Source organism: Parasteatoda tepidariorum, chromosome 5 (genome assembly GCF_043381705.1).
Source record: "Parasteatoda tepidariorum isolate YZ-2023 chromosome 5, CAS_Ptep_4.0, whole genome shotgun sequence".
Taxonomy (NCBI): domain Eukaryota; kingdom Metazoa; phylum Arthropoda; class Arachnida; order Araneae; family Theridiidae; genus Parasteatoda; species Parasteatoda tepidariorum.
The window spans coordinates 28489842-28505388 of NC_092208.1; the positions used below are offsets into that span (position 1 = coordinate 28489842).

A 15547-nucleotide genomic window follows, 5' to 3' on the forward strand; every position below is an offset into this window, starting at 1 on the left:
ACTTGACGTGAAATATCCACAGTGGGAGCCGGATCATTTGATAGAGTCCCTTTGTCGTCAGGCTAACCGTGGGAGGTTCTCGTGACCTGCAAATGCGGGTTAGTTCAATCGAAAAGTCCTCCACGAAGGCAAATTTTTTCCCAATACCCAATCCAGGAGTTCCGTTGTCTTCTGGATTGGGTTCAAAATTACGGAGTTGAGCATAAGTCGTAACCCCAGTAATTGGGCCGGCTGTTCAACGACAGTTATATAAAAAATAATGAATGATCCTCCCAACGGCAATATAATGTCCAATCCTTCTGATGGCAATTTGGGACTTAAAATGCTAGACTCATGCTAGTTACGAGGTTTAAAAATATTTTAGAACAATTAACTTGAGGACTTAGGCATTTTTAAGCCTCATGTGGTTCGTGGGCGGGAGTGGCGAGCTACAACTAAGAGTATACAAGGTATGCTTTATGGGCCCTACCACAGAATTATGAGTGTCACCCTTTAAAAGCTTTTCAGGTCTGTGTGACCGTCCAACAATACGATGGTTTAGATTCACTTGCCTCCTCGTCTTCCCTAGCAATCAACTTTCATGATTCAGTGATGTTACTGGGCTCTTGGTTCCATCACTGTGTGAACATATTAAGAATTATTGTTCAGATTGAAGCTGAATTCCTCAGTGAAGAGAAAGTAATTTCACTTTACCTGCACCAATTTAGATTGGAATTCTGTGCCGGGAGTACCAAGGGGACATCCTAACTCTTTCGAAAAACCTGACTCTTGGAGCTCTGAGTAAGAATTTTTAAAAACAAATTTGTTCACAAAATACTTTTTTAAAGAACTTAAAGGGCTTTTACGCTTAGCTGGCTTTTCGAGAGCTACCTTGAAATCAAATATATTTTGAATATGTGATGATTGGTTATATTTTTGGAACTAAATCCCGTGGAACACGCCTGGGATATTCTGGCACTGAGCGATTGTAGCTCATTCTTCTCCAAAAAACAGCCCAGGTTAAGAATTGTCTTAATGGAAGACGGAGATTTTTTTTCTCTTAAGCTTAGATTTTTATTCCCAAAACATTTGCCAACTTCATCAATATCAGGAGAGTTTAATGTCAAATCTGGAATGATATTACAGACCTCTATTATTTCTTCCTTGGTATGATTGCTATTTTAATAGTTGTTATGTTGCACAAAATATTCATTATTTTTTTATTTTTTCATGAAATTGCTTGTAACTTTATAGTTGGGTACCAAAACTGCATAAAACTTATCGATGATTGTAATTTTAGATAATCAGAAAATGACTTCGTATCAATATCAGATGACTTCATGTCAATATAAAATTACTTCTTGTCAATATAAAATCACTTCTTGTAGTTACAATGTCAATTTCTTGGAATATCGCAAAAAAGAAAAGTCAAACTAATTACAGTGACTCTAACTACTGATTATTTTAAATGCAGGAACACATAGTTATATGCACGAAGCCTATTTAATAAAAAAATATTTTACTGCATGAAGAGGTTGGACGTTCAATTGCTTTTAAATCTATAACTTTTTTTAAATTTAATTTTCATGCACATTATTTTTCTTCAACTTTTCTTGAAAATAATTTGTTTTGAATATCACTGACATAGTGCCTCATAGTGAAAAAAAAATCTCCATTTTTTAGGAGATCTGGCCCTGACATTCTCTTAAAAAGTCTATTTTTTTCATATTTTGTACAATTAAACGTTGGTATATGATTTTAAATTTTTTGATAATACTGTACAAGCGTTATATTTTTTAAATAAAATATTTGAAAAAATTACTATTATTATTTGTTTTATTCTCAAAAATACGTTTTTAGTAGATTTAAATGCCTTGTTTTATAATAATACATGTAATTATATTTTATTTTTTCTTCACTTATAAAAAAATATTTTTCAGTTACTTAATTAGAGTAATCTTAGTTTAAAAGAAAAGTCTAAATTAAGATGAAACCCTTCTTTTGCTTCTAATTACAAAGTAAATGAAAAGAAAAATAGCTTTTCAATCCCTACATTTCCTTTTCCCAAAAAAAAGTTTAGAGACCACCGAATACTCTAGAATTTAATTTCTTCCACCATCGTACAGTATTACCACTATTAAAAAGAAATAAGTGTACGGAGAAAGCAGAAATTTGATAGAAAAGGACAGCATCGCTAATCTAATCACGTTTTCTACAACGCTAAAAAACAGCTGTTGTTGGTTAAGAAAACAAGGATGAAAACAGAAAAGTTTCAGATGTTTGGCGGTGAAAGGAAGTATAAAATGCTACATTCTTTGAGAAAAAAATATGCTCACCTGCAGATTATCTCAGCTCTTGCGCTTCTTTTCTTGTAAGATCCTAAAAACATCCATCGGAAGTCCTACAGGACTTGGGATAATATAACGGAAAAAATCGAATTTGGCTTAATCGGTCAAAATAAAAACATTTATTGATTGAGCGATGGTAACACGAAAATGTACTTTATCCTCCAATAAAAGGTGTACAGGGATAAAAAAAAGAAGCGTAATGCACGTGTCTGAGCCAAAGAAAAACAATAGAATTCGAAAAAAGGAATAAAAATATCTAAACGTCTTTTTTTTCGGAAAAAGAAATTATGGAATTTTCAGCTTATAATATGAAAAAGAAAATATTCAATCCTTATTAGCTTCATTTCAGCAAGTATATATGCTAACCATAAAAAAAATTTATTTATATTTCTTTAGATAATTTTAAAAGAAATTTGACTTAAAACCATTTAACCTCAAATAAATAAATAAAATTTTCAAATCGTGTTTAGAAGAAAACTTTTTCACCATGAAAAAAAAAAGCTATTTTAGTATCATTAAAAGAATATAAGAAAAGATGTACTAGTATAATAAGGCATTAAAATTGTTCTGTTTTTCAAAATAGAAGCATTTTAGAATATTTTATAAATAATTACAGTTAATATTAATATACTAAAGCTTTGAACCTGCTCATATGATTCCCAATAGAAATTCTGGGTTTCATAATCAGGAAATAAATGAAATTAGAAGAAAAAAAGCACATGTACATATAATTTAATAGCTACAAGGGAATATAATGTTAAACCCCATTTTCTAATCCTTTTAGAAAGATTTAGGGTCTTTAGTAAAAAAATACTGAAATATTGTTAATAAGTAAATAATATTAAAAATATAAATTATATAAAAATAAATAATATGAAAGAGACAATTTCTATTTTAACAGTTTATTTTGTTGTTGCTATGACATTACTTTCTCAAATTTGTAAGATATCCATATGCCTTGATTAACAGTACTTGGTTCTAAGCTTTGACCAAGCTATTATCACCCAGTAAAACACATGTATTATTTATATAAATTTTTAAATAAATTATTATTTGCCTTATTTATTCCTTACTAGCCGCCTAAGGCGCCCAGCTGTTCGCCAAGCTGAAGGTTTTCACAAATAAAGTTTTTTAAAACATAGCCGGAAATCTGAAGATTAGTGGACAATTAAAGTGTTCCTGTCCAGCAATTTTGTCTTCATATCCAGTTCTGCTGCAGATGTGTTATAGCTCTTGAGGATGTTTGAAATTATATAGCTACNTAACTTCATTTCATCAAGCATATATGCTTACCATGAAAAAAATTTATTTATATTTCTTTAAATAATTTTAAAAGAAATTTGACTTGAAACCATTTTACCACAAATAAATAAATAAAATTTTATAATCGTGTTTAGAAGAAAAATTTTTCACTATGAAAAAAAAGCTATTTTAGTATCACTAAACGAGTATAAGAAGGGATTTGCGCTATCGTATAACTACTATTTCGTATGAAAACAGTTTTATTTGAATAAATAGCGTTTTATTGCTTTTTGATTTGCATTTTTTTCAGTAATTTGAAAGCAAATTTGGCTTTAAAAACATTTGAACCATTATAAAAGAAAATAAAAGTATACAATCGTGTTTATTTTAAAGACGCTAGAGAACTTCAAATGTTTAGTATAGAAAGAAGAATATTCATCTTATAATACTTACTTCAGTGTTATGTGCTCACATTACTATTAATAAATTAGATTTCTTATGCTTTCGTAATTTATATTGATTCTAAATTTTAAAAAAAAAATTGCGATAATTTAAATCATACTGTAATGGATAAAAATATAAAAAACAACAACTTTAGATTACAAAAAAATCTATTTTGTCAAGTACATATTTCAAGAGTTATTAATATTATTAGTTCCTTATCATTGCCACATTAATTTTAATAATTTCTTAGTTCACATTATGCGTAATATATGATTTTACCTTCTTTTTTTATCAATTGTGCTAGTTAAAATTTAAATTTGATTTCAAGTAAACAGGAGGGAGCAAATTAGCTACAACTTTAATAAGGTCTTTAATTGAGCCTTGTTTCTATTGAATTCAAAACATAGTATCGTGCGTGTATTCAAGTATAGAAGTAAGATATTATGGTTTACAAAGCACCATCAAAAGATTGTTACGAAATGAAGAATATTATAGCTCAATACACTTAAAAATGCCAAACACTGTATCAAATCTTTGCATTGCTTGAAGCTATGCTTTTCAATTTTTTTTCTTACTTTTTAGCAATGTGAAATTAATTAAATAATGGGAGAATAGTACAACCTTAATAGTAGAATATTATAGTTTAACACGCTTAAAATGACCACCAATCTGACAAATTTTTCCGTGTTTGCCAGCTATTTATTTCTTGCTTTTTTTATTATTATTGTGAGATTGATTCCTTAATAATAGAAAAATTGAAGAGTAGAATATTATAGCTCAACAGTCTTAAAAGTTCCCAACATAATATCAATTTTCACAATGTCGGAATTTTAATTATTATTTTTTTATTGTTACAATGCGAGATTGATTCAATAGTAGAGTAGAAGAACTTTAATAGTAGAATGTTATAGTTTAACACGCTTAAAATGACCACCAATCCAACAAATTTTTCCGTGTTTGCCAGTTATTTATTTCTTGCTTTTTTTATTATTATTATGAGATTGATTCCTTAATAATAGAAAAATTGAAGAGTAGAATATTATAGCACAACAGTCTTAAAAGTTCCCAACATAATATCAATTTTCACAATGTCGGAATTTTAATTATTATTTTTTTATTGTTACAATGCGAGATTGATTCAATAGTAGAGTAGAAGAACTTTAATAGTAGAATGTTATAGTTTAACACACTTAAAATGACTACCAATCTATCAAATTTTTCCGTGTTTGCCAGCTATTTATTTCTTGCTTTTTTTATTATTATCATGAGATTGATTCCTTAATTATAGAAAAATTGAAGAGTAGAATATTATAGCTTAACAGTCTTAAATGTTCCCAACATAATATAAATTTTCACAATGTCGGAATTTTAATTATTATTTTCTTATTGTTACAATGCGAGATAGATTCAATAGTAGAGTAAAAGAACTTTAATAGTATGCCAACGCTCTTAGTAATGTCCAAAAGAGTTCAAAGTTTGTAATATTTGAAACTATGTATTTTAATCATTTTTGTCTTAATGTGAGACTTATTCAATAACAGTAGACAAATAGAATTTTAAAAGTGGAATATTTAACACACTTAAAAATGCACAACAGTGTATCAAATTTCTCAATCAAATTTTGCATTGTTTGAAGCTTTGCATTTTAAAATTTTTCTGTTACAATTTGAGATTGATACAATATGACATGCCATATTAAATATGACAATGTATGTTTTTATGCGCCGACCAGGTGGCCGAGTGGTTAGCGTGTCTGACTGCGGAGTAATTGGCAGCGGGTACGAATCCTGCTCAGGGCATGGGTGTTTCTTTCTCTCTCTGTGTTCTATGTCCTTTTCTTTTTGTGTGAATGTGTGAATGTGACCCGCCCTATAAACGGGTTTGTGGTTGTGTGACGTGGGAGAAGCTGCTCCACCACAGGTGCCCACTGTGTAACGAGAAGAGAGTAGCAGTTCTGGTATTTCTGAGGCCAATGGCACAAACCCCAAGTGCCCACCATTAAAAAAAAGTGTTTTAATGCAAGGATTTCAATTTTTTAAAACTAGGTAATTTTATAAACATTAGTTTTTCAGAATGAGTAATTTTTTTATAAAAGAGAAATACATCTTAATTATTAAAATTTGAAAAAAAAACTTACTAAAGAGACTAAAATTATGACAAAAGAAAACAATGACTGAAATATGAAATAAGATTCAGAAAACTCCGTTTTTGACATTAAGCTTTTTCTAGAAATTTTTTATTAATTTTTAAGATAAAAAATATCAAACTTTTAAAGAATCGAAAATGGTATAAGATGAAAAAATTCATACTAAATCAGTGTTCTTAGTAACTTCATTCTCTCAATGAATTCTTAAAATAAAATATACTTACGATTAACATCTAAAGTTATCGAAACAGATGCTGGCACAGTGATGTTATTATTGGAAGCCTGGCATTGTAAAACTGCTAATAAGTCATTTCTTTTCAATTCATCTATCTCTAATTCATTCCTTACTGAGTTGTCACCAGTTACAAATGTATAAGTATCATCCAGCAAAGCATAATCTCGCCACCACGTCACAGCTGGTCTTGGTTTTCCTACAAAAATAAGGAAAAAAAAATATATTAATAAAATTACAAAATTTGAAAAAGTAGTAACTGTAAAATAAGTTTTATTTAGTAACAATAAATCTATTCATAAGTTACACATATTTCCAAAATTTTAGTTGAAATAAATAAATCTAATGCGATATATTTGTTTATGGACAGTTATTGCGGTACCAAGAATATGGTTAGATGGTTCAGTGGTTCAAAGCACTGCTATTGCAAAATACGAGGTTTGTTCCTCAGTGTCTTCTTGAGTATTTTAGCAGAATTATATGGTTAAATTCACTCAGCTATCAATGCGAAGGACGAGGTTCGATCCTCGTAGTGGCTTGAAGCCCACTTATCTGCTTAAAATTTAAGATTAAATACATTCAGGATTCTTTGACATGATGCTCTTACTCGAGACCGATTCATAAAATGAACTTACCACAATCAAGACATTTCCTTGGAACTATCTCTTCAGGGGGACTGTAAATAAACTATTACCACAGTACCAATAGTGCGTATAGTATAGCAAACAGTAAATTAGTTCATCTATTAAACCAACAAGAATGTACATGCTCTTTATTAGGTAATAAAATTTACCAAAATTAATAAAGGATTGATAATTTAGCATTATTGTTTGGATAATGTTGGGCAATTTTGAAAAACCGTTATCATTTGAAGTTAAAAACTACATTGTAAATATTTACGGTTTCCCTTAAAGAACAAGTACATTTTCTTCGATTATTTTGTTTTCAGGTAACACATTTTTTTTTTTAAATTTCATCTACTAATGATTTTAACTTGGTTAATATAATAGAAACACTTTCTCAGAAACTAACTACAAACAAAATAAGCAATAGGCTTCAGATAACTTTAGGACTGCTAATTCTGAGACGTAGTTCTTATACGACATTCACTTTAAACATCGATATAATGAATAAAAATAATTAAACAATAAGGAACGTGCTTAAAGTATCCCTTTTCTTAATATACTTGAAAGCTAGCAAACGTCACTTAGATTTAAAATACATGAAAAAAGATACTTCTTTGACGTGATGTCTTTACTCAAAAACAACTCTTAACAATCAAAATTTACAAACAATTAAGAAATTTTCTACGGCACTTCCCCTTCAAGGGACTGTAAAAAACCTATTACCACAGTAACTATAATAAATACTGTATAATAATGTAGTAAATCTGTCTATTAGATATCTATTAAAGCATCAACAATATCCATAATACCTTCTACATAACACAAATTACTAAAATCAATAGAGCATTATTAGCGTCAATAATTGCATTGTAAAATTTTACAGTTCCCCTAAACAAATAAGTATCTTTTTTTGTCAATTTTGTTTTCAGGGCCCGAGTGACTTTAGATAGTTTTAGGTATAATAATTTTAGGACGTAGCCTTCACTTCCTATCAATTTTGATTATTGACAAGAAAAACGTGTAAAAGTATTATTTTGCATTGAATTGTGTAAGCTTACTTATATTTTAATTTAAATATATGTAAAAAAGCAGAATCGTCTGCAGTGTAGTTTAACACTGGTAGCTGCTATATCAATGAGAATACGGATTTTTCAAACTTTCCACCCAAGCAGACTGTGAAGGTTTTGAAATCTGTTAAATTTTTAAGCATACTTTTAGGTTAGGGGCTAATATTGCCCCTTGTACTCATTTAAAAAAAAAAAATTAAGGTAGTCAGCCCAAAACATTCCTTTTATATCAAAACAGACAACCGCTTCCTTTTATATAATAGAATCCCGAATAAAGGAATCATTACTATTGTAAATCCTAAATAATAATATTTAAACTAAAACACATAGTAATTTCGTATAAGAAGAGTAATTTGCTTTAAAAGAATTTTAAAACAGACTCAGTTTTAAACATAACATCGTCAAACGCTTACTTTTGATAAATGTAGAGTTTCTAGAAACAATTTTTAAAAACAGCCTTCTTCTCCTGTACCAGTAATGTAGCAGCTACTATCCGAAAGAATATCAAAGTTTAATTCGAGGATTACTCTTACTTTTAACTGATTCTTACCATGGAATAATAAATTTATTTGATTCACAGGACTTTTGATGGAAAAGAATAACCAATACTTGAAAAAAGGTGTAAAAGAAAAATTTTCTATACTCCCAATGTTTCAGAAAAACATAGAAAAAATAATGTATACTATTGGGATGCACCCCCTGCTCGCTAACGCTCGTCAACCCCCGAAAATCGCTACGCTATCTTATATGGTTTGCTTCGCAAACCAAGCTCGCTTCGTTCGCTAGATAACTTAGTCACATTGCAAATGCACAAATTTCTAAGAATTCAAAACAATCATTCAAATCCATATAACAACTTTTTTTTAAAACAAAAATTACATCTTTTTAGTAAATACTAAGTCATTAAAATAAATTTGAATTCAAATAAATGACATGTAATTCGTTAAACCTATTAGAAATGTGCTATAGTATAAAATCTTAAAACGTAACAGCACGACTGAGACTCATTTTTCAATGAATCACTAATAGCAATAATAAAACAAATAAATTCGTGATATAAATCAAAAATCGTGAAATAAATTCGTAATATATAAATTCGTGAAAAAAAGCTTTAGACAGAATACTAAAATAGAGATCTATCGACAAAGACTACTCACTTCTGCCTAGCTTAATAACGTGAGATTGCAGCAGCTGATGCTCTCTCTGGTTATTTCAGTTTCCGTTTTTAAAAGAGCTATATGTTGAGCCATCTCAGCTAGATTTGGCATGTGATATTTTTAGAGGCAATCATTGGTCGATTTTCTAGCGTTGCCATTCGGGGAGTTGTAATGAGGCTTTTTTTTTGTCGCCGAGTAAGAGAAATATATATATAGATTTATTCAGATATTCGAATAATTTATATTTATGCATAATTATATAAAAAAAAGATTTTTTTCAACAAAATATGCCGCATAATCGAATGAATGATTTTACTTTCGGTTATATTGTAGAATTTCAATTTAATATTTAAGATATAAAGTGCATTGATATAAGTACAATTTTAAAGAAAAGAAAGGAATTTTCTTACATACCGCATAAATTCTATTCGACTGTATGGGAAATCAGACTGTTTTAAACACAACAACAAACCACGATTTTTCTTTCTTTTGCAGAACAAAAAAGTTTTCGGAAAAATTTTAAAAAAATCTCTTTTCTCTTATGCCCGTAATACAGCAGTTACTGCAATGGGATATCCTCTTTTATTCTGAGGTTTATTCTTATTTTTAACAGATTCCTCCTATGGAGGAATTAATTACTTTGATACACGGAAATTCCGAACGAAAAGAATAACCAATACTCGGAAAGGTGAAAAAAAATATAATAAAGAAAGAAAAATATCTTTACTTCCCATAGAAAGATAAAATATATTTTTTTCTTATTCAGGTCTATCAATAATGATCAAAGGTACAAGGAATAAGAATAAAGAATGAATTTAGGGGGAAAAAAAGCCCCGTGGAGACGAGAAAGTTTTTTAAAAAGTATTTTATATCGAAGTTTTTTTATGAGCCGTAGTGTCTGCTACCTAGCACACGAGGAAAAAAATAGTTTCTTAAGAAATTAAGAAAACTTTAAGGTAATGTTAAAAAAGAACAACAGGAGATCCTTTGATTAAATTGCCTAAAAAATATTTATAATTTAAAGTCATTATGCTAATTATTTTGGGAGGGTTTTTTTCATCACCGCTGTAATTCATCAGTTAGAATAAATTAAAAGTTTATTTTTAATACTTTATGCTGCTAAAACATAAATCACTGTAACTGTCAAAATTACTCTGACAATTTCTACAATTCTTCAAAAGAATACAATTATTATTTGCTTGTAGAGTTTCCTGAATTAATAACATTCTTAACTCTTAGCTAAATTCATGTCTCTACTGTTAAGAATTTCTCCGAAAAATGGTTAAAAACATTTTATTTATTTATAGACTTTTACAATATTCAAACGAAATTGTCAAATTATCACAATTAAGATGGTATTCGAACTGATAATTGTAAGAAATACCGTTATGCTTTCTCCTAATACGGTAAAAAAATTAGAATTTTATCTCACCAACTTTTCCAGCATTAGTTCCTGGACGCTAGGGATATATTGTAGTCGAAAGAGTTAATCTGTCAAATTTATGACCAAAAGAATGGGGTTCGAGTCAGAACGTTGTCACCACAACATTTTCTCCATTCCCTACAACGGATGAAGAGCTTCTAGTGCCTTGCAATTCCCGATTGGTGACACAGGACTATTATAAAACAATACTCTCTTTCACGTGTTGATGGCAGCACCATCAACATTCGATGCTTAACCCAAAAAATTCTTGTAATTCACATCTCTTATGATAGCTATAGCAACTATCTAAACAAATTAAACTGTATTCCACGGTTCATTTAATAAAACTCAACTCAACCACAACCTAGCTATATTACCCATTTCCTAACAAAAATTTTAGCTCCAATGTACATTTAAATTTCTTTTTTACGGTTTTCAAACCATGTTAAATTCTATTGGTTAAAAATCCATAAGGTTTTGTAGTAGTTAAAACAATACTAGTTGTAAATGGTTTCAAAAATGTAAAGATAAGCAATGTTCTTTACTTTAAATTACATGTTTAATTGGATGGACAGACTGTTTCTGATAATTTTACGGTAATTTTAAAATGAAAATTCTAACAGTGTGGTTAAAAAACATTGAGTTACATGAATAATAACAGATTATTCAGTTTACAAAAATAAGTATTAAAACTCAAATCATTTATTTGAGATATGATGTAAGAGTCTAAGAGTAAAATTAACGTTAAGTGGTCCTCACTTTCATCCACTCTACTGACCAAACTTTTAGGACCACATTTTCTAGATTGTGACGATCTCCGACAACGGATTGTTCCAGACGGATTGGTCAAGAATCCAAATTCGTCGAAAAAAAGTCATCAATTCAGACAAAGTATGTTTCTGTGTTCGATTTTTTTAAATTAATATAACGTCTGCACTCATTAAATAGACTACTTGGGGACAGTCTTTCAAATCATTAAGAGTGTGTCATAATACATGGAAGTCTAAGAATAAAAATTAAAAAAAACGGAACACTCAAAGTTACTGCTTATTTTTTTATTTAACGTACTGCATATATAAAGACTTCTATAATGCGAAATATGTTCTTTTGATTTTTAAAAGTTGACTAGAACAAAATTATTCTTTCTAGAAAAAGTATTAATTCTGTAGTAAAGTAATCTGTAATAAAATAAACCTAATTATCGAAAATAAAGGGTGAAAAGGAATTCTATAATATATTCAAAATGTCATAATTAAAAATCTTTTAAAGCCGGAAACAAATGTTTACATCTTCAATATTTTTGAGTCTCGAGTAGTTTTTTTTGCAGTTATCTTTATAAAAGTGATTCGATGGTGCTTGAACATTTTTAACTTTTAGAATAATGATCAGAATAAGCTACTAAACAATGCATTGTAACAAGTTGTTTAGCTACATAAATAAAATACCTTTTCCTTTTGTCGACAATTTCTCGATTGTTATACTTTATGTACATTAGAAACATAAAATGCAAATAGTTATATTGTGTATTTAAAGATTTGTGTTATGTTAAATACCTGTGAGTTTTATTATACTTTAGCTACCTATTAGATACATGAATTATAAATAATTGTAATTTGCATTTTAGGATTTGTGTAATGTTAAATAGATGAGATTTTGATTATACTTCATGTTTATTCGATACATAAAATATAAGTGATTATATTGTGCATTTTAGGAATTGTGTTAAGTTAAATAGGGGAGAGGGGGGCACATGTGAACAGGGGGCACATGTGAACATGGTATGTTTTACCAATATGATTTGAAATAAAAAATCTTGAAAATTTTTTAATTGATGGCAGTACTAGTCCTACCTCTCTGCAAAACTTTCAGGAAAATGAGCCATTTTGTTGTTCTATTTTGACAATTTCTTTGTATCAGCTGGTGTTGTATATATTATAATCACTTGCTTCTTCAAGTGAAAACATAGTATAAACAACTAATAAGCTAAAATTAACTATTGCAGACCATTATATGAACATTCAGGAAAGTTTATGACAAGTATTATTTTTTTACTCAATTAAAAATTCTTTATTTTTCAAGTTAGGTTTAAGGAAGATGATAGGGCACTTGTGATTAAAAAAAAGAGGCAGATGTGAACAGTTCGCATGTACCCCTACATAGTATTAAGATTATTATCCTCATGTTGTTATTAAGTTTAAAAATAGGTATGAATTTAAAATTATTATTATTTAATTTTCCGTAATTAGTTTATTAATTGTTAATTTTTTCTTTAAAAAATGTTTTTTTGTTTAATGGTTGATGGTCAACCATTTTGTGTTATATAATGATTACGAGAAGTAAAATTAAATGAAAAGAAATGAATGACAGTAAAATGAAAAAAAAGCATGAAAAAGTATGAGAGAAGAAAGTAAAAGGTCCATTACAACTCCTGAAGAACATGAAGATGCGAAAAACCCAACAGCGGAAAAATTATTGTACAGCGGAAAAATTATTTTCTTATTGACAGTACTGTTGTACAATTTAAATTCACATAGTAAGCTACAACCCCTTCAGTGTAATGTGTACCTATATCTGTTATATTAAAGATTTTTTCTTTTAAATATGATGATTGTTTTGTGTTTTTAATCCTGTTCATATGTGCCCCAGGCATGTTCACATGTGCGCCCCCCATTGGGGCACATGTGAACAATTGAAGTCATTTTTCTAAAATATCATAAGGTAAAGAAATATTTTCTTGAAAAATCTCAAAAAATTCCATAAGACAAAGAAAAGACTACTTAAATATATGGACTTCTTTACTGTGAGAAATTGATGATATTTTTTGAAAAATGAAGAAATAAAAAAAAAATTTCACATGTGCCCCCCTCTCCCCTACATGTGATTTTGGTTAAACAGTTGTGGCTTTAAATAAATTTATTTATTTTTTGTTCAAATAGTGTGTTTTTAAAAATATACATAATCTTCTCAAGCTTAACAATTACGGATAAAAAGAGATTTAGTTCTAAATTGTATTTAAGTTACCACAGCCTAAATCTAAAAGGAATGTTCTTATCGTCTTCAATATTCTTATTTGAGTCTAAAGATATTTCTTTTACAGTTATCTTTAAGAAAGCGAATTTGATGGTGCTAAGCTCAAAGCTTACCCGGAAGAACTACTGTTGAGTGTTTGAAAGGAAAACGTATATTGACCAGAATCAGAAACCTTCAGCTTTTGTTTCGAATTTCCAATAAACCTGTATATATCTTCCCTTTCTTTGATGTTTTTTTCTTCTTCTTCTTCTTTAGACGAATGCCCCATTTGTTACACCGGAACTGAACCCAACTTTATGAGACGGAATAAATTACAATAAGTATTCGGTTTTTGCAACAAGAGTCAGAATGATAGTTAGAAAGAAAGTAAATAATATATTTCATTCCTTGCTTACTTCGTTGGGGTTTTCTTTTTGATTCGTATCCTAAGTCTATTGTATGGTGAAAACAGAATTCTTCCAACAATGCTTGTAATGTTGATTTTTCTTTTTGAAATTCTTCTTCATAAAATACAACTCCTTAGATTCTTTATACAATAGGATTCCTTATTTCATTTCATTTCCGCAACGTAAATCCTTGGATTTTTCGGCAGTTGGGTAATTGATTTTCATCCATGAGAAATGAATGTAAACTTTAGAAATTATCGTACAAAAGCTTATTATGATACATGCTTTAAAAGGTTAATTGCATCACTCTCTGTGTCCCTCAGAAAAGAAAAAATTAAATTTTTGCTGATATTTCATAATATTTTATTTCTTAAAATACATCAGCTTTCATACTTAGTAATTCGATATCATTGACCTTTTACGCTTAGTTTAAAGACATTTTTGTTATATATATATATATATATATATATTATATCTGATACCAAATTTAACTAATGGTTCCAACCCACCCCCCTTTTTTTTACACATTATTTAAATAAATGACCAATAAAATTAAACACAAAAATTACTGAAAAATAATAGGTAGTAAGAAAAAATGTGTCAACTATTATTTTTTTATTACTCGTCGTCTTGCATGCAATTCAAAATTAGTAATCTTTATCTGATGAGCAATCCTCAACATCAGATATGGTAACACTTCCTGACTCTCCAATAATTTTTCCTCAATTTATGCTATTCCAAATTTTAAACCTGTCTAACCAGTCATTTGAGCACACAAAAGTAGTCTCACCTAATCACTTAGCAAATTCATCAGCTTTGACTTGAAGCATTTGTCCAGATACTGGACGATTGCGGCTTCTCTGAATGCTGAACCAATTCAATAATGAAGCAAACAAGAAAAAAATTTTATTGCTACATTCCATGATATATAGTTTTAAAAATCGGTATATGTATTTATTTTGAAGTAGAAATTTCAAAATTATTACATAAAAATGAAGAAAAATCAGTCGAAGACAAAAAAAGTTCATAATATCCAACTTCCGCTCTCTTTTTAGTTCACTATATCCACAAAAAATAACATTATATGTGTGTAGCAAGGCACGGGAGCGAACATTTTGTTCACTATATTCGGGAGTTCACTATAAACCGTGTTCACTATAGCGGGGTTTGACTATATATCGAAACTAATGATCTCAGATTCCTTAGTATTTTGCATATTTTTATTAATATATACGATTTGCCTTTTGCAAAATAAATCTTAATTAACAAAGATTAATTTTCAAAATTTTTCTTTTATATGATTGTTTTTCAATTTTAAGTTTCTGACACCTTTTTTTATGATCTACTTCTATTAGAGGAAAAACATTATATGAAAATTTTTTTTTATATATATTTTAACTTAGAAGCATGAGTAGATCTGAAATATGTCATTAAAAAATACACAATTTTCGAATCTATCTTTACAAA

General features: G+C 28.9%; 1 protein-coding gene across 4 annotated transcripts in view; it reads right to left on the reverse strand.

The window, feature by feature from the left end:
- Positions 1-15547, reverse strand: part of LOC107444296 (neural cell adhesion molecule 2) — a 765139-nt gene that overhangs the window by 100566 nt on the left and 649026 nt on the right. For all 4 annotated transcript variants that reach the window (XM_071181216.1, XM_071181215.1, XM_071181217.1 and 1 more), the window contains one exon: positions 6384-6590. In XM_071181216.1, coding sequence (XP_071037317.1) covers positions 6384-6590 — 207 coding nt within the window. The remainder of the gene's footprint in view (positions 1-6383; positions 6591-15547) is intronic.